General features: G+C 43.8%; 1 protein-coding gene across 2 annotated transcripts in view; it reads left to right on the top strand.

Annotated features, from left to right (window-relative positions):
* LOC126161899 (forkhead box protein K2) overlaps positions 1-23,061 on the top strand; it is a 92,104-nt gene that overhangs the window by 2,633 nt on the left and 66,410 nt on the right. For both annotated transcript variants that reach the window (XR_007534970.1, XM_049918053.1), the window contains exon 2: positions 7,576-7,770. Coding sequence is in view for 1 of the 2 variants with exons in the window: in XM_049918053.1 (XP_049774010.1) it covers positions 7,576-7,770 (195 nt within the window). In the remaining variant the exon portion in view is untranslated. The remainder of the gene's footprint in view (positions 1-7,575; positions 7,771-23,061) is intronic.

Below are 23,061 nucleotides of genomic sequence, written 5' to 3'. Positions count from 1 at the left end.
TGTGGAAAAGACATTGGAGCACCATGTGCATGCAAAACATATTACACATTTTTTGTGTGAAAGAGAGGCTATTAATGATTCACCAATGCTGTAAAAAATATGTAATAATCTCCTCTTTTCTGTAGTCAGAAAGTTCAGTTGAAATTTAATTGGTATAGGTAAGTATGCAGAACTCTCAAAAGCTGGGGTTCTGAGACAACTACATCACGTATCACAACCAATGGCTAAAGTTTTGTATTGTACTACCCCAACACCTTCCCGAAATCTTGGTTGTGGTGATAGACTGATATGTAACTCAGCACGAGGACTAGGATAGGTTAGAAGGTGACAATTTTTTTGTGAGCTGGCAATGCCAGTGAATCTCAAAGCAGAAAATTTGGTTTTGGTAACAACTTGACCAGTAGAAAAGCATAATGTTTACATCCCCAATGTGTTGAAAAACACAAGGAGGTGGGAGGGTTCAGTACATAACTTTTGCCAAATCAATTATTACATCTGTTAAAAGACATCTCATTGTAAATCCAGTTGCATTTAAAAGATAAAATTTACATATTGAACACCCCCTCCCCCTTTGCATTTTTCGATATTGTGCAAACATGAACACTAGATTTTGCCAGTGGGTGATTTGTTACCACAAACAGAGTGCTTTCCCATTCATTGGCTTCACCAACTCTCAACCAAATGTGTTACCGGGTCAACAGAAACATCCGATCTCACGCGTCAGCTTTGACCCGTGACGTAAGGGTGTTGTGGTGTGTGACGTCATTACGGCGCGGAGTTTGGTTTGTGAGTGTGGCGTGTTTGTAGATGTCGTGTTGTTGTTTGTTGTGCCCTCTGGTGGTATGTTCATGGTTTTCGTCTGTTTGGTGTGTTGGGCTCAGTTTGCTGTTGCTCAGTGGTGAGTGCTGCGTGCGTCTTTTTGAAGCGGAATTTGTGTCAGTGAGTTAACGGTTTTGTGTGATGGTTAATGTAATGATGATTGCTGTACGTCGGGTGGGTTTGTTATTAAGTGTATTCGGTTGTGGTTTTTTGTTCAGGAATGGATATGAAAGACCAGATTAATAGTTCTCGGTTGAGGGCTATGATGGGGGACACAGCTTTAGAGCTGATTAAATTCCTTCATCTATTTGGCTTAATTGCTGAGGTCGTGAAGTGCGGTGAGTGCTGTGAACCAATGAAATTGGTTAAAGTTCCGGCCTCTCGGACCAGGGACGGTTACACGTGGCGCTGTCACAAAGATGACATATGGCGTTCCATACGGCGCGGTACCTGGTTTGAGAAGTCTAGATTGGGCATGTGTGAGATTGTGCTTGTTACATATTATTTTTGTTATAGATCCCCACAGAGTTTTTGTGCGCGTGAGACTGGTGTGAGTGAGAGGACTGTTTTAGATTGGTATTCCTTTTATCGTGAAGTGTGTTTGGAATTTATTAAGTACAGGGGTAAGTTGGGGGGGGGGGGGGGGCATGGGGTGGTTGTGGAGGTGGACGAGTCACAGTTTGGGAAAAGGAAGTATGGGAGGGGGAAGTCTGTGGCTGGTCTTTGGGTGTGGGGGGCTGTTGTTCCGGGGGGTGGGGGTTCCGAATGTGTTTTTAGGGTTGTGGAAGGGAGGTCGAAGGCTGAATTAGTGGGGTTAATTGAGGAATATATAGAGCCGGGTCCACAATATTTTCTGATGCTTTTTCTTCTTATAGGGGGTTGGGTGAGAGGGGATTCAATCATTTAGTAGTGAACCATAGTTTAGAGTTTAAGAATTATGAGACAGGGGCTTGTACTAATACAATAGAGGGGATGTGGGGGGCAGTTAAGTCAGTTCTTGGGAGGGGGAAGAGGCGCTCTTCCAACCTTCAGTCTCATTTAGATGAGTACTGTTGGCGGAAGAGTGTCGCAGAGGGCTATTGTATTGTTCGGGTTTTCTTAAGGGCTGTGGGTAAAATGTATAGGCCGAAAGTGGTTAGTTAGGGTGGGCTGGGTAGGTGGGTGGGTGGCTGTGGTTCAGGGTGGGGTGGGTGGTTTATTTTGTTGTATAGTGTTTGTTAAGGTGGGGGGGGGGGGGGAGTGGGAGTGTGTTTGTTTTTTTGTTATAGTTGTGGAGGATCAATTTTGTTGAAGTTTTTGTTGAGTTGTAGTGTGTGATTGAGATGTTTTTTATGTTGCATTTGCTTTTTGTTTGTGGGTTTTTTATTTTGGGGTTGGCCGGGGGGGGGGTTGAGGTGTGGGTGGGTTGGGTTTTTCTTTTGGTTCAGTATTTTTTCGTTGGTTTGCGCGCGCGCGCGCGCGCGTGTGTGTGTGTGTGTGTGTGTGTGTGTGTGTGTGTGATTGTGGTGGCCAATCTAGTTTGTGGGGCTGGAACATTCTTGTGGTAAGTTCTCATTTTTTTTTGTTTTTGGCGTATGTGTTGTGTATTGGGGTATAGGGAAGTGTTTCATTGAAATTTGTGGCTGTGGAGGTTGGTATTGGTATTCGTATTGGGAGATGTTTTTGAGTTACATAGGTCAAGGGTAGTGGTCGATCCTAAGTTATGGGATTGGGAGCTGCTGTTGAGCTATATAGTTGGAGGGAAGTGTTCAATCTCAATGTTTGGTGGAGTATGTTGATTTTTGTAATGGGAGATGGGATCGGGAGCTGCTGTTGAGCTATATAGGTCAAGGGAAGTGTTCGATCCCAATTTATGGGATCAGGAGCTGCTGTAGATATATGTAGGTCAAGGGAAGTGTTTGTTCGCAATGTTTTGCGGTGTATTTTGATTTTTGTATTGGGAGATGGGATCGGGAGTTGCTGTTGAGCTATTTAGGTCAAGGGAAGTGTTAGATCCCAATTTATGGGATCGGGAGCTACTGTAGATCTATATAGGTCAAGGGAAGTGTCCGATTCCAGATAATAATGTGTTTTTTGGTATTTGGTGAGTTTTGTGATGTCGATTTTTTTCGTCGTCTTGCGTGGTTTTGTATGGCGGTGGGTGGCTTAATTTGTTTATATTTAGTTTCTCCCCACCCAAAAACCCCCAGTTTCCTACGCTTGTCCCGTTAGAGTCATTAGGCTTTTTGTGAAACCTGTGTGTGTGTTGTTTTTCTATGTATTTTCATCTTTATGATACGTATGCAACGATTTTATATCCGCCATATTGGAATTGTCTTTTTTGGTCGTTTCCGCCATATTTGTGACGTCATGGGTCAAAGCCGATGGGTGGGATCGGACGCTTCCGTATTTCCGTGTTACCTTCCAACCTAATCTAGACCTTGGGTTGTGCAACGGATCAGTCTGTCATCACAACTAAGATTTCAGGGGCTGGTCTAATACCACACTTTAACCCATTAAAATATTTAATTGAAGACTACATGCCAGACTACTGATCTGGCAACTAAATATTTTAAATGGAGCTCATGGAATACAGTAAGATCTTTTTAACAAATACAGTGCTTACAGGCTGTGGAGCACCTAGTATGTAACTACTATGGGTATGATGAAACTTCAAGTAGGATCACAAAGATTAGTGCACAGATTACTTACTGTGCAGTGTGTCTTTTAGGAGAGTCAGTTTCATGATGGACTGACACTCTCATTAGTAAAACAATTTTATAAAAAGGGTGAAAGAGGTATTGTAGATAATTAGTGACAATTTCCTTGCTCTCAGTAGCTATTTTCAAAATTGTTTGACAAAACAGTTTATACGAGAGTACTGGTACATCTCGGTACACACAATTTACTGTCAGGCTTGCAGTTGGGTTTCAGTAACGGAGTATCCACAGGAAGTCCAATTTGTTGTTTTGTATATGAGGCACTATCAGGACTAAGCAAAGTACTGGAGGCAGTAGGCATTTTCTTTGATAGTGTGGTCCATGCAATACTTTTGAGTATGTTGGGACTTTATGAGATTGTGTAAAAAGCCAACAACACCACTTCATATCTGGGAAGTAGAAAGCAGAAGGTTGTCCTCCAGTGTTAACAAACAAGAAAGAGGTCTGAATGTGACTAGGGTAATGTAAAGTGGAGGTTGCCACAGGGTTCTCTTCTGGGCCTGTAGCTTTTCTTGGTGTATATCGGTGATCTGCCAGTCAACATTACAGATGTCTCAAAAATGTTTCTCTTTGCAGGTGATACAAATGTTGGTGTGAAAGATGTGAAATGTAATATTAATTATGTAGGTAATGAGTTACCTGTAGTATCAAAACATTGCTTTCAAGGGACATATTAACATTTACATGCAACAAAAGACTGTGCATATAGTTTCTGACATCAATGCTTGCAAAAGATAAATTTTATTGTCCAAAGGTGGTCAGTCAGAGAGCAGGTTTCCATTTCAATTGGGCTTCCTCCTCAACTATAAAAGAAATGTGATAAACTCTTAAGGATCCGTATCAAAGTTGAAAAGCTGCCTTGTAGCACACTACTTTCATTCTGTACAGGAGTTCCTGGAATTTGTTATTTATGTATGCACTGTCTTGTGTTTGATTAATTCTGCAATTCATTTGCTTATAAATTTTTAAGTCGGCCTTCTGTAAACTGTGTATTTATTTATTTCATGACCAAGTAGCTTCTACGAAAGCTGATAAATAAATAACAACAACAGACTTATAAACAGTTGGAATTCTGTAGCAGAAATTCGATTGAGACAGTGTGAAAGTGCCCTCCCTCCCTCCTTGACCTCCCCCTCCTGTTCCCCCTGCCCCACTCTCTGTTCATAATCTTGGATTTAGTAACAGATTGATGTATAGTGTAGCCTGAGGTGTAGATTAGTTAGGAGAGTGGCTACTTGGCTTTCATGTTAGCTAAGCCAACAGATTACAGTGTGAAATAGCTGTGGTAACAGATTGCTCTATAGCGTAGCCCAGTGTTTGCATTCATGCCATACTTAATGCACTATTTGTTATGAAATCTAAAACTGCAACATATATTCAGAAGAAAGGTGTATTAGATAACAGACAGACTTCTGATGAAAATTTTGATGCATATTATTTACATTTATTGTGCATAAACCACAAAAAATACAAGAATGTTACTATGTGCCTTATAATCAATTCAGTTCATGTGGTAAGTTTCTTCCTCTTGTTGCCCTGCTGTGCCTAATCAGTTAATAGATCTTCTGTCTTGTTGACACTGTAATTTTATTGTGACTGACATTTATAGCACCCTGGTGTTGAACATTAAAAACACCTATTGTTCTTACGGGTGTGTGATGTTGATTATAATGAACTATGCTTTAGTGATTTTCCTCATGCAGGAACAATAGGCATAAATATGAAAGAGAGCATAGGTGCCATAACTTATACCATGATTAGAGCATTGTGCACACATTTATATCAACATTTTCCATAAAATAAATATAAATTCGTTGTAGTGCTTTCTATTTTTGTCTATCCTAGAAATCTTCAGTTCAAACCCACAGATAATTTTGTTGGCTGTCCTGTTTCAAATCTGCTAAACAGTACATATATTTGTATATTCCAAGCATCTAATTGATAATAAACCCAAGTTTTATTAATGGAATACTATTTTGCATAGCAAGATGTACAGAACTGCTTTTTGTGAGCATTTCTTTCTATTACATGCTACAGTGTGTCATCCATTGCTCTACGAAAGAATACGGAACATACAAAGAACTAAGCTTGCTAAGTTGAATATGATCTTGTAAATTGTATCAATTGCTTTTAAGAAGTTCCATCTTTGTGATGGTATGAGCCATGCCAGTTTCCTGGGTTGCTTTTAAGAAGTTCCATCTTTGTGGTGGTATGAGCCATGTCAGTTTCCTGGGTCTAATTTCTAAACTGCAACAACATTCTCATCAGTGAGTAAAGCAATTAAGTTAGCTATAGTAGGGATTACACTTGATGTTGAGGTATCCCTCATAAACTCTGAATCATCTGGAGTGATAGGCATTGACTATATAAATTATGTTATCTCTGATTTAAATAATTTATTATATTTTCCAAAACTACAATTTGTTAAATAGGTTGGAAAGTGCAATTTATTAGTTTTGATTATTCATTCAAATGTTGGATTACAGTACATTTGTTTGAAGATGCAATTCTGCTTAGTTGCACAAAGATGGGTTTATGGAGGTTATCAAGTGCTGTAGTTTTAATCTATAATTTGTGCTGTTGTTAGTGATGTTGGAATATTAGTATATTAAAAAGATGCATAAAGGTTGTGGAAGGTACATATGATAACTTCCAGTACTTGGTTTTATTTCAGGACTGTCCGTTGTGAATAATATACTCAGCAGTTTTGAATGAATGTTTAAGTGCTCTTTTGTATGTACAGTTGAAAGTTAAGCACAAGTACAAGAAAAGCATGTTCTGATTTATTTATTAGTGTCAGTGCATTTTTGCCTTTATATAGTTATTTGTATCTTACATGACTGATGTTCTTGTAGTCTGTTTCCTATGAAAGCGTAATAGCTTCTCTAGTATAAAAACTGAGAGGTGTGGTTAGTAATAAATTTTTCTGTGCGATCTATTTAAGGCTGTTCCAGTCACATATTTCCTTGGTTTATTGGTGTTGGGACAGTATCCTCACATAATAACCATTTTAAAAAGAAAAAATTGTTTTTCTATGTAATGCAGGTTGTCCACAGGAAACTTCCTCAATTTGCAAATGCAATAATAATAATAATAATAATAATAGTAATAAAAACTACCAACAACCACCACAACACTATGAGGCATTGATATTCACAGTTGGTTGCATCATATAATAACTCATAGTTTTGTACAAAAAATTAAGACACTTCTATATAGGCTTCTTTCATGAACCTTAAAATGTCTGAATGGTGCTGTTATCCCAACCTATGTGTGCATAAACATGTCTGGGGTGACAGAGGCTGTTGAACTGACTTTGATGGGCTTTGTTACAAGGTCTCTCTGTGCTCCTGTACAGTTTCATTAGATGTGCACTTTCTGCCAGAAAGTGACTGTTTATCACACTCCCACACTTGTGATATCAAGCCTTAACTGTCTCAATTGTGGCTCCCTTTGCAAATGACTTTGGGAGTTTTTGTGGACATCAATGGGTGACACCGAACAATAGGAATTGTTTAGAAAATAATCTACACAAAACTTTTTGATTTGCTTTATGTGATGCTCCAGACTGTCTCATAGTTTGCATTTGGAAATTGAGATGGTTTTGTGTGGACACCCTGTATGTTACTCCTTGTCCTGAGGAACACTGTCATCCTTGTACTACTGAGGTCAGGGTACTACCAGCTGTGCATCATTGTAGTTATTTCTTTATTCTCTATATCAGGAACAACATTACAGAATGTGTCACAAGGGAAGAAATTTACAAGCCTGATATCAGAAGTGGGACAACATTTTTGGCTTTCAGACAACCAATTTTACAATATGAGAGATATCTATGACATGCAGAATATTGGCTGTACTTATTTAATTGCTTTTACTGTTCTTTAGTGTGTAGACATAGCCTATTTAGTGATAAATGGATATTAAAATTCTTGATTTAAATTCCTTTAAAAACAAATAAGGATTCATAAATTTCGTCTTCTTTTTTTCTAGTAATACATTTTTTGTGCCACAGTGACATGCTATTAGTTTTCTAACTGGGTGATATTATTTGCAGGTGTACTTTCCGGTTTCCAAGCACAAATATAAGGTTGTTTTTCCAGTCACTTGTTGATGAAGCAGATCCTCCAGTAGCTGTACGGCAACTGTCTCCAACAAAACCACGTGCTCCCCTACCACCACTTAGAATAAATATACCAGATCCGGATGCAAGTTTCAGCAGCCCATTCCCTTCTCCAACAGGCACTATTAGGTAAGAATGGGAACATTAGTAAGACTAGTTGCAGCTTGGTGTTCCCTTTTTGTCACTAATTTTTACCGTTAATGTTTTAACAAACCAAATGTTAAAATAAGTTGTACAGACTTGCATAAACAGTGAAAATTCATTTCATACAAACTGATTTTGTTGTTAATATTGTGATATTTAAGTATTTGCTGGTGTCTGTTGTCTTTGTATGGCTTTAAGATACATTCCTGTTGATACCGTCTCCTGTTTCACTTATAATTATTTCTTTCTAGTGTTATTTACATTCTCAGTTATAGAGCCTCAAAAATAATTTCTCAGAACAGACGTGATTTGTTTGAGATGGGTGAAGTAGTTGCTCTGCCAGTAGCAGATTCAAGGAAATCTTCAATGTTCCTTATAATTTTTCAGTATTTTGCAGCGGTGTAAAGTGATTACTTAGACCCAAAATGGTGTCTGTTGTTACAAACTGGTGTCAAATAATATAAAATATTTTGTTTTGTACCAGGTTTGTGCATCCACAACCTACTTTCCTCCTATACCCCCATACATCATCACTCCCCTTTCTTAATGATAGATCAGTGATGGTTAAAATAGGCAGCAAAACACATTATTGTCAGCTCCTTGTAATGTACTTTAATTGTAGAATTGCTAAGAGTTATCTACTTTTAATGGTTTGCCTTCAAAGAGGGAAAGGGTTCAGCTGTAGCTGATCATACCACATTGGCAAACCTATGTCCCTCACCTCTCGTGACTAACTTGAAAAAACTGTATGTTCAAAAATCAGTGATCTCATTCACCAGTGCAAGTTCTTTGCTTACAGTCTACACGGAGAAAGCAATAGGAATTTTACTTAGCTGCTGAGTTCAGGTGGCAAAGTGATTAAGGTACTGGACTCTTAATCAGGAAGAACATGGGTCATATCTTCATCTGGCTGTCCAGATTTAGATGTTATGTAGTTTCTGTCAATGGATTAAAGTGAATTCGGGATGGTTCGTTTTGTACAGAACATTGTATGTTAAACCATAATCTCCCTTCCTCCTCTCCTACCCCCCCCCCCCCCCCCCCAAACTTTTTACTTAGTATAAAAAACTGTTGGGTAAAAAACAATCTTCTTTGTAGATATTTACATCAAAGAGGAATAAAATATTAGAATTCTTGGATAAAAATTGAATGTGCAATACTTTTTGTATTTTCTGTGCCCTCATTCTTGCAAGCAGCTGTGGTTTTCTCCTCCAATCTCTGTGTCATTGGTTCAAGGAGTTGCTTGCAGCCTAGCCTCCCATATCAAAAATACAAACCACTTCCTGCACCTACTCTTGAGCATCCCCACCCAGTTAGCCTTTGAAGGGAATGCCTCCCAGAGAAAGTTAAGGTCATGGTGAACACATGTGATAAGACACTGTATGTGTCATCACCTATGAGGAGCTTTGATGTTTATGCTTTGGGCATATGTCATCCCAATGCACGGCAGACCCAAAATATGGCATCTGTGAACAATCAGTCTATGAAGGTTGTCATTGTGAACATCCATCTTTGTGTGTCAACTGTATGGAACATCACCCTCCACATTCGCCAGTGTCAAGAAAGAACAGGAGATCCAGTCCAGGAATACAAATCTATTGACTGCGTGCCATATTCTGAGGCACAGCCCCCCTCCCCCCTTCCACTATACCTTCCTCGAACCAGATCTCCATAACTCTTGTCTCATGTGGTTCTCATGGTACCTTCTTTGGGGCATTTCCTGCTCCCAGCGGGAGAAGCATTCTCCTTCTTCAGCACCTTATGGTGACAGGACTTCCTCTCAGGATCCATGTCCCTGGCAACCCCCTGAACAGAGGTCTGATGCCAGACACTGTCTGAAGGAGCCATGGCTTGTAGGTCCCAGGGCTGTCCTCTCTTCATTCCCACTGTGCTCAATGCAGGTAGCCCCTTGAATGAATCTTGTCTACCAAATGTCAAGAAGAAAAAGAGGAGGAAGAATAAGAATTGGGACAAGGCTCCTGCTGTGCCACTGGAGGCACCAAATCCCCCCGCCCCCCCCTTATGCAGTCAGACTCTTGAGCCAGTGTTCATGGAAGTGGTGCTATCTCCAGGGGTGACAGGCAGTGGTCCTATGGCATGACCATTCCTCTTGACCCCTTCACACCTAACCTGGCCACCAATCACATGACCATCCAGTAGAATTGCAGTGAGTACTACTGTCATTTGCCGGAACTACAACACATTATTTCCCTTCCTCTGCAGTTTTCATTGCTCTCCGAGAAACACACTTCACTGATGACCATTCTCCAACAATCCATGGTTATCATGTGTTCTGTCATAACGTCGTGGTGTGGGTGCAAACAATCTCAGCAATTACCGTTTACAATGTTTACCTATCTTCAGCCAGGCCACTATTTTGTTGTTGTTGAATTGACCATATTAATCAACAGTTTGTCCTCCTTTTCTCCTTATTGGGGGCTTATACACACACTGCCCCCTGTGGGGGACTAACACTTTGTCTGGTAGGGGCCTTCTAATTGACTAGCTTCTCACAGACCATGATCTGTGCATACTGAGTGACGGTTCTCCGTCCCACTTCAATACCGCCTGTGGCGACTATTCAGCTATCAGTCGAACAGTCTCAACCCCCAATCTTATGGCTTCACTATATTGGACACTGTGCAATGACCTTTATGACTATGATCACTTTCCAGTGATTCTTTGATTTCCTTGACATTGCCAGACAGACTGAGATTGTGCAAGGTTATGATCCATGCTGCTGGAACTGCTCTTCCCCTTTGTACAGGTCTGCCCTCACCTTCCAGTGCTGTGGTGGACCAAAGATATTGCAATAGTTATTCAAGATAGCCGACAAGCCCTGCAACGATTCAAATGACATCCTTCACAGAGTAACTTTATCGCTTTTAAGCGACTTTGTGCTATGGCTCACTATCTAATCAAAAACAGTAAGAAGGGATGCTGGGGTTGCTATGTCTCCTCTGTGGGTATGCCTCGTCTTCATCTCAGGTGTGGGCCAAACTCCATGGTCTTGTGGGTGGCCAGTGATCAGTAGCTGTTCGAGGTCTTGTTGTACAGCATGGTTTTTGTACCAATTTCTTGGTTCTTGTAGAATGCCTTGCAACCCACTTTGCAACAGCATTGGCATCTTCTACCTGTCCAGCTACTTTCTACTGCAGAAATGGCAAGTTGAAAACATCCCCTTATGTTTCACTCCCCACCAAGCTGACTCCTATAATGAACCCTTCACTGACTGGGAATTACTTCAGGCTCTTGCCTCATCCCATGACTCAGTCCCAGGTCCTGATTAAATTCACAATCAGATAATCCCACATTTCAGTGTTTTCGAAAGGCAACATCTCCTCAGAGTGTTCAACCATATGTGGCTTCAAAGTGCCTTCCTCTCACAATGGCAAGATAGTGTAGGTGTCCCAGTCCTCAAGACAAGCAAGAATCAAATGTCTCTCAACTGTTACCGGGCAATTACCCTGGCTTGTACCCTTATCAGTGTGGTTTTAGGAAGAGACGATTCTCAACTGACACTCTGCTTAGGTTGGAAGTAGCATTCCGACAGTCTTTCTAAATGCCAACATCTAAGTTTAGTCTTTATTGTCCTGCGTAAGGAACACAACATGGCTTGGAGTCATCACATTTAATTTACCCTCCACGCTGGGGCACCCTACTGATTTTTATTTGTCAGTTTGTATCCATCTGGTTGTCCTAGGTTCAAATCGGCACTTCATTCAGCTCCACACAAGTCTAAGAGAATGGCATCTCATAGGGCTCAGTGTTGAGTGTCATTCTATTCCTCATTACCATCAGTGGGCTAGTGACCTCTGATGGGCCACCCTTGCATTGTTGTTGATGATTTTTGCACTTGGTACAGATCCTACTCAGCAGCTTCTGCTGGTCCAGTGGACCTCTGCAAAGGCTCTTTCCCGTGCTGTCCAATTCTTTCCTACAAAAACGAGGGTCATGCGTTGCCGCCATTGCATTACCTTCCTTGCCAACCCAGAACCCTACTTAGGTATCCAGCATGTGGCCGTTGTAGCACAGTCCCGTTTCTTGGGCCTGTTTTTTAATATAAAGCTGACATAGCTGCCCCATATTTACCATTTGAAGACTAAATGCATGCAGAAGTGTAATGCTGTCCGCTTTCTCACCCACACATTTTGGGGTGCATGTCGTGCTGCTCTTACCTGTGTACGTGGCCCCAGTTTCATCCTGACTGGATTATGGTGGTCAGGTTTACGGTTTAGTGGCTCCTTCAGCTTTGACAGTCTCCTTGCCAAAGTGGGGATCTTTGGTGGTCATATTCGACAGTACCAGATCGTGGTCTGCTATGCAGTCACCATTCAACAGTTCCTGGATGTTCGCACATGTCCTATCGCCTTTGCATGTGAGTGGTGGTGTCCTCATGACATCAGCCCTTGGGCGGGAATGCCAAGATATCTGTTTCCTCTCTGCGGACTGTGCTCCCCGTGCGGAAATCACGCACTCCCCCTTGAATGTTGCCCAGGCCCCAGTAAAGGGCTGATATCTTGCAAGGACCTAAAATCTCTGTCACCCCATGTCCTTTTGGCGTCTGTTATGTGCAGTTCTTAAAGAGTTCCAGTGTGCCTCCATCTTTTACACCTATCACTCAAAAACTGTGTATCAGATAGGATATGCTTTTGTATCTCCTACTGGTATGGAACACCACTCACTGTTGGGAACATGTAGTGTGTTTACAGCAGTGCTGACAGCCAGTAACAGAGTCCTCCATTTTATCAGAAGGGCCTCCCTTGACTGTGTTTTATTATGTGCAGACTTAGTGAGCAGTCTCCAGGTTATTAACTGATGCTGCTCTTGCCACTCTTTGATCTCTGTCATTCAAGACCTTCTCATTGATCATCGTAATGCTGCCTGCTCAGTTATCTCTCTCTGGGTCCCAAGTCATGGGTATCCTGGGGAATGAACTAGCTGACTGTTTGTCTACAGGAGCTCTTACTCTCTTCCCGGTCGCTTTGTCAGTCCCAGGTGCAGAATCGCCCCGCACAATCAAGCAAACTACTGCGACATGGTACTCTTCCTTCTGCTTCTCCCGGAAGGAATCCACAGTCCTATGTCCTCTCTGCATTGGTCATATCATATTGTAGTAGGGAAGGTGAATGGTCAAGTTAGGTTTATTGAGAAAATTTTGGGGACATGTGGTTCACCTGTAAAGGAGACCACATATAGGACACTAGTATGACCAATTCTTGAGTGCTGCTAGAGTGTTTGGGATCCATACCAGGCCGAATTACGTGAAGACATCAAAGCAATTCAGAGATGGGCTGCTAGATTTGTTACTGGTAGGTCTGAACAACATACAAGTGTTACAGAGATGCTTCGTGAACTCAAATGGGAATCTATGTGAGGAAGAAGACATTCTTTTTGAGGAACACTGTTTAGAAAATTTAGAGAACCGGCATTTGAAGCCGACTGCAGAGGAATTGTACTGTCTCCAACGTACATTTCATATAAGGACCACAAAGATAAGATATGAGAAATTAGGGCTTGTATGGTGACACATGAATAATCGTTTTTCTCTCCCTCTATTTGCGACTGGAACAGGAAAGAAAATGGCGAGTAGTGGTTCAGGGTACCCTCCACTATACATCATACAGTGGCCTGCTGATTATTTGTGTAGCTGTAGGACCCATAGTTTTATTTTGTGTTACAAGCCACCTCCACAGTATGGTTATTGAACCCAACAGACAGTAGCTCATATCGTGGTGGACTGCCCCTCCTTTTGGTCCTCCATGCTAAGTATGGACTTCTGGATTCGTTCTGTCATTTTAGTTCATTGGATAGTTGACTTTGTTCTCAGTTTCTTCAGTGAAAGGGGTTTTTATTCTCAGTTGTAAAGTTCTAATCTATCTATGGAGCAGGGGCAGGATGGTCAGCAAAGGGGCTTCTCTCGCTGTATACTAGGTCTTGGGGTTCCCCGATCCTACCTTTTTGACCAGACTACTCTTTCATCCTTCTTATACACTGTTTTAATTGCTTTTAGATTCTGTTTGCCTTGTTTCTGCTGCGCCTTGTTTCCTGTTCTAGGTGGCACACAACGTTAAATAGTGGGAGTGGGAGAGCTATGGGTGGGGCGTTTCACATCGTGTGCAGAGCCCATCTGCTGACTTCTCTGTTCCCTTCATCTTACTTTTATTATTCACTGTAAAAGATGTCCATTACATTTCTAGCCTTCTTACGTTAACAGTTATGAATCTTCAGACTAGATCAGAAAACATTTTTGGTGGATGTCCCTACTTCTGGATGCTCCACTCTTTGATTGAGAGACTGATGACCTTGTTGTTCAGGCTCTTATAGACCATCTCCCACCCCCTCCCCATTGAACCAACCAACTGTCTGCACTCATCACTATTGGTGACATCTCCTTATACCACTCAATGGTTCATTCATTTGCTGAGTATGATCTTGGCGATCCCAGGGTTCCTGAGCAAGGGACTGGTAAGTGCCACCAGCTTTCTGTCGCCGTAAGCTCTGGACATGCTTCAGCAACCACTGTGTGGTGCAGCGGTGGAATGTTTTGTGGGGCACCTGCCACCCTACAGTTGTATATGGCTTGCTCAGGCATGCAGGGCTCTGCCTCGTTTGATGGTTGTTTCCCTAGGGTCTCGTGGGATCCCTATGGAATGGTCTCATCAAACTACTACTCCTGAAGGGATGGGTGTCTCATTAAAGAGGGCTCGGTTGATCAGTTCTCCTGAAAAGAAGTCTCAGAAACATAGTAACAGGGCATTAGTGTGCCATAACACTTTCATTGTAATCAAGCAAACAGGGGGAGCCTTTGAGAAGGTCTTCCTTTTTATATTCACTGGACATTGGAGGGTATTGCTGGATCTCTAAAAAGTGTCAAATGACTTTGTAATGCAGGCAACGGCCTTGCCGCAGTGGATACACTGGTTCCCGTCAGATCATTGAAGTTAAGTGCTGTTGGGCGTAGCCGGCACTTGTATGGGTGACCCTCCGAGCCGCCATGCGCTGTTGCCATTTTTCGGGGTGCACTCAGCCTCATGATGCTAATTGAGGAACTACTTGACCGAATAGTAGTGGCGCCGGTCACAGAAAACCATCATAATGACCAGGAGAGCCGTGTGCTGACCCCACGCCCCTCCTATCCGCATCCTCAAATGAGGATGACATGGCGGTTGGATGGTCCCAGTGGGCCACTTGTTGCCTGAAGATGTAGTGCTTTCATGCTGCTTCGTAATATAACACTTCTAGTTCAAACTGCTAATTCAATATCTAAACTTCTGGACTGTAAGGCCTTAGATGAATACCCAGTCAAGGCTGAGTTGCATAACACCCTTAACTTTAGTAAGTGTGTGGTTACCTCCTCCAATATAATGAAGGTGGACCCGTAAAGTCACGTGAAGAATGGAAAAATATGGGCATCAAGGAAGTGCAGAACTACATGAGGAGAGTCAATGGCAAATTGGAAAAATTGGCAACCTTATTCTAACAGTTAGTACTCCAGAATTACATTAACATATCCTTGCAGGCTATATCCATCTTAAGTTTCTCCTGTTTATTCCTAACCCAGTGTGATGCTTCAAATGTCAAAGATTTGGTCATACCACTATGGGATGTAATGGGAGGGCAGCGTGGGGCAATTGTGGAGACCAGCTCACGATTGGGCAATTCTTGTACACTTCCTCTGAAATGTGTAAACTGCTCCGAGGATCACATAGTGTGGAACAGCAAGTGTGAGGTTTACATCGAGGAAAGAAAAATTCGGGAGTTGAAAGTAGGGATGTATACCCTATGGGGAAGCTAAAAAAGCTTTCAAAGCTATGCAACCTCTGGTTTTTGCTACTTGTTGTGCATTTGCGTTAAGATGTCAATTGCCAAGTGTGATGCCTCCACACAAACTCAGACCAAAGACTCAAATACGAGCACATGCACTTGTCGGTGTACCTGCTGGGGGGGGGGGGGGGAGGGGATGCTCTGCTTGAAACAGAAGTCATTCGGAAGCTGTCAGCAGTGGGCTTACTACCTAAGCCACGTATCACTGCCCACCATCAAAGCCAACTAAGCCGACTTTGCAACCCAGGCAACCACCTTCTCCAAAAAGTAAAGAAAAACATCCTTTGAAAAGTAGTTCCAAGACCAAGAAAGTGGTAGTTAAACCTTCGGATCGGCAAGTACTCTCTCTCTCCCTGATTGGGACTATGCTCTTGAGAGTATGGACTTCCAGTCAGAGGAACCAGAAGGCTGGGGACCAGCTAACATTCCCGACCTCCCCAGTAAGTCACCACCTCAGAGGGAGAAAAACACGAACAATCTTTGCTAAACGATGGCTTCCACAGGGACCCCTGTGTTGCAGTGGAATTTAAGTGGATATCGCTCACATTTACGAGAATTACATCTCCTGGTCCAGGAGAAACAGTTCTGCATCTGTTTACAAGAAACGCATCTTAAAGTCACCGACACACCTGCATTACGGGGTCACCACCCATACAGAAAGGATGATATTACTGAAGACAGGGCTAAAGGTGGAATGGCTGTTTCCATTGATGACAGAGGCCACTCATCTCCTGTCACTCTTACCATGACCATACAAGCAATTGCCGTGAAAGTCCTAGCGCCCTTTAATATCACAGTGTGTTCTTTGTATCTTCCACCTAATGATGCTTTCAATGCAGATGCATTGACAGAACTCTTCCGGCCACTCCCATGCCCATTCCTCCTAGTGGGTACATCAGTGCACACAATGTGCTGTGGGGCTTGGCTGCCACTTACTCTGGGGGTCGGATGATCGAGTGACTCGTCCATTCTGAGAATATCTGCCTTCCGAATGCGGGTCAGAGGGCACACTTTTCCACAGCTACAGGGTCTTTTTCAGCCATTGACCTTCGTTTTTGTTCCCCAGCTAATGCAGACTCAGTTCAATGGGAAGTGGCTACAGATTTACATTCTAGGGACCACTCCCCAGTGTGGATCCGTCTGCCGACTAGGGTGGTGACCGACAGGAGACAACGCAGATGGATGATACAAAGGGCAAAATGGTTGCAGTATAGTTGACAGGCTATTTTTGAAAAAAATGATTGTGCCCATGTAACTTGTGAGATCCAAAGGGTTGCCGCAGAGTCCATACCATGGTCTAGTAACCACCTCAAACGACAGCCTGTGCCTTGGTGGAATAATGACTGTCAATTGGCAATCGGAGCTAGATGAACAGCTCTGCGAAACTTTAAAACACCGTCCAACTACAGAAAACCTTCATGCCTTCAGATCTGCAAGAGTACACATGAGCGAGTGATAAAAGAATGAAAGAGGGATTCCTGGAGGGAATTCATGACTTCCATTAATCGTTCCATTTCCACTGCATGAGTTTGGGACTTAGTAAGATGGATTTCAGGCAAGGGCAGTACATGTCCCTTTACGGGGTGTCTTGGTGGACACGCCAGAAGGCGTAGCTCGGGTTTTAGCAGAAACACTTTTTTACTGTCACGATGTCTTCCAGATAAGCCCCTGCTTTTCAGGTGTTCCATAGAAGTGCAGAGATGAGGACCTCAGTTTCTTCTCCCATAACGAGGAAGTCTACAAACCTTCTGTTCTCCCTGTGGGAACTGGAATCAGCTTTGTCTGCAGCCAGAGACACTGCTCTGAGATCAGTTATTCCACACTTCGTCATTTGTGCCCTGAAACGAAGGGACGGCTCCTCTCTTGTTTCAGTCAGGTCTGTTTGATGAACAGTACTCCACAACTTGGAAGGAGGCAATATTAATTCTATTCTGGAAACCAGGCAAGGACTGTAGCGCCCTCAACAGTTACCGGAGTGTAGCCCTCAGCAGTTGTGTGGGTAAGACTCTTGAATGAATGGTCAACTGCCGCCTCCTCTGGCTGCTTGAATCCCGAGGGCACCTGAGCTGCTCCCAATGTGGTTTCAGGTGCTACCATTCCACCCTTGACAACTTAATTCTACTGGATACGGCATTGCAGTAGTCCTCCTTATGTCAAAACCTTTTGGTTTGTGTGTTTTTTGACCTCAGAATGACTCTACTTAGAGGTACAGCATTCTTTGTCAACTTCATGAATTGGGACTACGTGGATGCCTGCCACTTCTTATCCAATCCTGTCTTGAGGATCGGCCGGCATTTTCAATACCGTGTTGGCGATGCAATGTCTGACTGCTATGTTCAAGAGAATGGGGTCCCCCAAGGTAGTGTCCTCATTGTCACATTGTTTGCCATCGCTATCAGTGGCATTTCCTCTGCAGTCAGGAGCCCTGTCAAATGCTCTTTGTTTGTGGATGACTTTGCAAATCTTTTACTCTTCCTCTTATATTATAACAATGTCGAGGTACCTACAATTGACCGTTAGGAGGCTGGAAACTTGGGCCAGGACAACTGGTTTTTGCTCCTCACCCGAGGAGACTACATGTGTAAATTTTAACCATGCTTGTCAATGTTTTAATCAACCAGTGCTCACAATGACGAGACAATATTTTATGTTTTCAAGAAACTGTGTGCTTTTTGTGTTTGTTATTTGACTTGAAGTCAACTTGGCTCCCACATGTGAAAGACCTACGAACAAAGGGCTTCCAGTCATTGAATATTTTGAAATGCCTTAGCCGAAAAACTGAAGAGCTGACAAGTCCTGCCTCCTGCAGTTTTATAGGACATGTTTTTGATCACATTTAGATTGTGGCAGCGTGGCCTATGGATCAACCTGCACTTCCTACCTCAAGATGTTAGATGCTATAAACCATGAGAGCATTCGAATATCGACTGGAGCCTTTCGGATCAGCCCAGTTCCGAATCTGTGTGCAGATGCTGGTGAACCACCACTCTGGATTTGTTGTTGTATCCTTTTGGCTCATCAGGCACTGAAAATCTCTGTGTCACCTCAGTCATTGGCATTTAATGCAGTGTTCCAACCTACCTTTGAATGGCTGTTCAGGAATTAGTTCATTGGCATTTAATGCAGTGATCCAACCCACCTTTGAACGGCTGTTCAGGAATTGGTGTCATGTGACCAAGCCATTTAGGATGCTTTCTAGAGACTGTCTCAAGGATCTGGATCTATCAGGCATCAAAATACGCAGCCAGGGATGGAACGCATTGCTGCATTGGTGTCTTCAGAGGCCCAGAGTGATATTAAGCTTGACACAGTATAAGAAAACTTGTACTCCAGATTGTGTTTTTACAACTTTGTTTTTGTCTATTTTAAGTACATACCACAGTTTTATTGTTGTTTATGCAGATGGATCCCGGCAAGAGAATGTCCTCAGTTGTTCTGTTTTTTTTTTTTTTTACCAGATAGAGTTTTTAAAGCACTTCTTCCCGAACAATTTACAAATGATGATGTGGAATTATATAGCATTCTGATGGCACTGGAGAGGATCCAAGATATCACTGTACAAGATTTCTTGTCTGTTCCGACTCACTTAGTGCACTGCAAGCACTTCACCAAATGTGTCCAGTAGACCAGGTGATTCAGCTCATCCATGACTCCTTAACAGCAGCTCCAACACTATGGCAGGGAGGTGATCGTTTACTGGGTACCTGGCCACATGAGGATACAGGGAAACAACATGGCCGACAAAGCCACCGAGGAAGCATATCGGGAAGGTCCTGTCCAATAAAGTCCCATCCCATTGCACGCCATCATCTCATTTTCTGACAGACGCATCACTTGTCAGTGGGAGACTGAATGGTTACAGATGACAGAAAACGAACTGCGGTCACTCGAATCAACCACAAAGGCTTTGCAGACTTGCATGTCAGACTCACTGTTTGAAGGGGATTCTGCTTACAAGACTGTGCATCGGACATAGCCCTTTAACACATGGCTTCCTCCTCTGGCGGGAGCATCCACCAACCTGTGAAGTTTGTGGCATGCCACTTTCAGTTAAGGATATTTTGGCAACATTTGTCCTATATACTGACATTAGGGCAGCCCTCAGTCTTGATGGACATCTGCCCACCATCCTCACAGATACTGATTCCCGTGTAGAGTGGTGAAATTTTGTGAATTGTCAGGCCTCATCCCTAAATTGGTGGAGAAAGGAGGCAGACTTTAATACATTATAACCTGCTCCGTGTGTGGGGATGGCCTTCGTCCCCACCCATGAGATTGGCAAGCTGACTTTTCGTCAGGGCGCTGGTGACCATGATGTTGAGCGCCCCTCATCTCAGATCACTACCACCCACCCCCACCTCTCCCCTGTGGGCCTGGGGGTTAGAATAGGCCCGAGGTGTCCCTGCCTGTTGTAAGAGGCGACTAAAAGGAGTCTCACACCTTTTGGCCTTTGTGATGGCCCCCCGTAGGGTTTGATCTCCATTTTCCAAAATTTTCCCGAAGAGCGAGCCAATTGGGGAAAGAGTGCCTTACATCATGCATTGCGTCCATCGCACATTGAGATCTTTAGCCCACTTTCTCATTGTGGCATTGCAGTCCCACTCATCCTCCATCTCTTGAGAGAGGACACCCTCCTTGGTGCATTTTCCTCCACCCACTATACAGTGTTATGTTCTGTGCCAATGATGACCATGGAATTCTTTGCACCTCACATCCAGCATGGTAGACAGTCCATTGTGGTGGGGCTACCATGTACCCTGTTGGTTGAAGCCCCCTGACTATACAGGTATCGCTCTGCTGATGCCTGCATCGTTAACTCCTCACGTATGCCAAGAATTAGATGCCCGTCACCCTGGAGCATCGGGACTCCCGGCAATGGCCATCCTGCCAGGTGGTCTTTGCTGCGGCTAGGTTGCGCCCATGGGGAAGGACCCTGGTTGAAGTGGGTGGCATCAGGGCCAGTGACACGTGATGAAGCTTACCACGTCATCACTTGCTGGTGATCAACTGCCAGCAGTCTCTAAGCATCCCAAGTCTCAGTACAATGCAAGCAAGTATGATCCTAAATCATACCCCTCCCTGGCCACACCGTGGGAGGATGCCAGACTAAGGATGGCAGTGAACCTTATTCACCCCAGTACTTCGTATGTGTGAGAGATGATGGGGACTCCTTTGTCTCGATGAAGCCTCAGTTTTTTTGTACAGCATTTAGAGGACAAGTTTGGGGAGGTGGAGGGCTTGTCCAAAATGCGGTCAGGGTCAGTCTTGATAAAAACGACATCCTATGCCCAGTCACAGGCATTACTCACTTGTGACAAGCTGGTGGATGTTTCCGTTACCATCACAACTCATAAGAGCTTAAATGTGATCCAGGGTATTATATTCCACAGGGACCTTCTTTTGCAGTCTGACTAAGAGTTGCGCACCAACTTAGAGCGGCGAGGAGTTCATTTCTTCTGGCGGGTCCGAGGGATAATCAGGTTTCCACTGGTGCCTTCATCTTGGCCTTCGAGGGTGACACATTACCCAAGAAGGTCAAGGTATTGGTCTACCGCTGTGATAGTAAGCCATATATCCCTCCCCAAATGCAGTGCTTTTAAGTGCTGGAAGTTCACCCATATGTCTTCCCACTGTACTTCCAGCAGCACATGTCGGGATAGTGGACATCCATCCCATTCCTATATTCCATGTGCCCCGCCTCCCATCGCTGTCAGCTGCAGAGAGCATCATTCCCTTCCTCACCAGAATGCAGGATTTTACAGCGAGAAAGGAAAGTCATGAAATACAAGACCCTGGAGTGACTGACCTACACTGAGGCCAAGAGGAAATTTGAGCATCTTCATCCTGTGGCTACGACCTCCTCTTATGCTGCCGCTATGAAAGCAGGTGTAGCCCCATCAGTCTGCAGGTTCCAGTTCCAGTCCCTTGGATCACTCCCTTCCCAGGTTTCTGCTAGAGGGAAAAGTGAAACCCGCCAGTGGCTGAAGAGCCCAAAAGCAACTGTTCGTAGGGCTTCACCATCATCTTCAGTCCTGGAGACTGAATCAGTGAAACCCTCCCAGCCAGAGAAACCCAAGGATCAGTGAGAGAAATCCAGAAGGAAGATCCCCAAGACCAAGGAATTTGCGGTGGCACCCACACCACCATTGCCTACAAGCTCTGTGTCTGTGTCTGAGGATGAGGTGAAGATCCTAGCATCCACTGTGGACCTAGATCTTGTCAGGCCCTCAGACGCAATGGATATAGCCTGTTGAGGAAATAAGTCGTGGCAGCAGGTGACTCTGAGGTGTACGCTGCCTCATCAAGTGTTTCACGCCTTCCCAGTCTCACGATCACATCATCCTCCATTGGAATTGCGGCAGTTTTATCCACCACCTGTCTGAGCTACGGCAACTGTTAAGCTTTACACCTGCTTTCTGCATTGCGCTCCAGGAAACCTGGTTCCCGGCAATTCAGACCCATGCCTTTGCAGCTACAGGGATATTACAAGAACCATAGCAAATATAATGTGTGTGTCAGGTGGAGTTTATGTTTATGTCCTGAACTCAGTATGTAGTGAACCTGTGCCCCTTGAAACTCCTCTTGAAGCTGTGGCTGTCAGGATACGAACGATTCAGAAAATAACTGTCTGCAATGTATATATCTCCCTCCAGATGGTGCAGTACCCTGCGCATATTGGCTGCACTGATTGATCGACTCTCTAAACCTTTCCTACTTTTGGGAGATTTTAATGCCCATAACCCCTTGTGGGGTAGCAGTCATGCAGGCTGGCCAAGGCAAAGATGTCGAAAATTTACTGTCCCAACTCACCTCTGCCTCTTTAATACTGGGGCCAGTTGGGCTTTAAACAAGGCAGCCTTCATCTCTGCTGTCACCGTTGAATCTCCCCCACGTGGTGCCATCAATGTTGTGATGGAGCAGGTCACTATATTTCTGCAGTGGAAAATGCAATCCTTTGTTCTCTAGGGTGCCCCCAGCAAAAGATAGACCCTTGGTAGTCGGCGGAAGTCGCTGAGGCAATTAAAGAGCGTCAGCGAGCTCTACAGCGACTTAGGCGGCACCCTTCCCTAGAGCACCTAATAGCCTTTAAGCGGCTCCATGCCCGCGTTCGCCTGCTTGTAAAATGACGGAAACAGGAGTGTTGGGAGAGGTACGTGTCGACCATTGGGTGCCATACATCACCTTCCCAAGTCTGGACGAAGATCAGCCATCTTTTTGGGTAACAGATCCCAACAGGTTTTCCTGGTGTTAACACCAATGGTGTACTCTCTACCGATGCAAACGCGATTGCCGAGCACTATGCTTGAGCCTCTGCATTGGAGAACTACTCCCCGGCCTTTTGCACCCTCAAACAGCGGATGGAAAGGAAAGTCCTCTCGTTCACTACATGCCACAGTGAACCCTATAATGTCCCATTTACAGAGTGGGAGCTCCTCAGCGCCCTTGCAC

The sequence above is a fragment of the Schistocerca cancellata genome, chromosome 2 (assembly GCF_023864275.1).
Source record: "Schistocerca cancellata isolate TAMUIC-IGC-003103 chromosome 2, iqSchCanc2.1, whole genome shotgun sequence".
Taxonomy (NCBI): Eukaryota; Metazoa; Arthropoda; class Insecta; order Orthoptera; family Acrididae; genus Schistocerca; species Schistocerca cancellata.
Note: the sequence above shows the minus strand (reverse complement) of the source record. Positions and strands in the feature narration are given on the sequence as shown.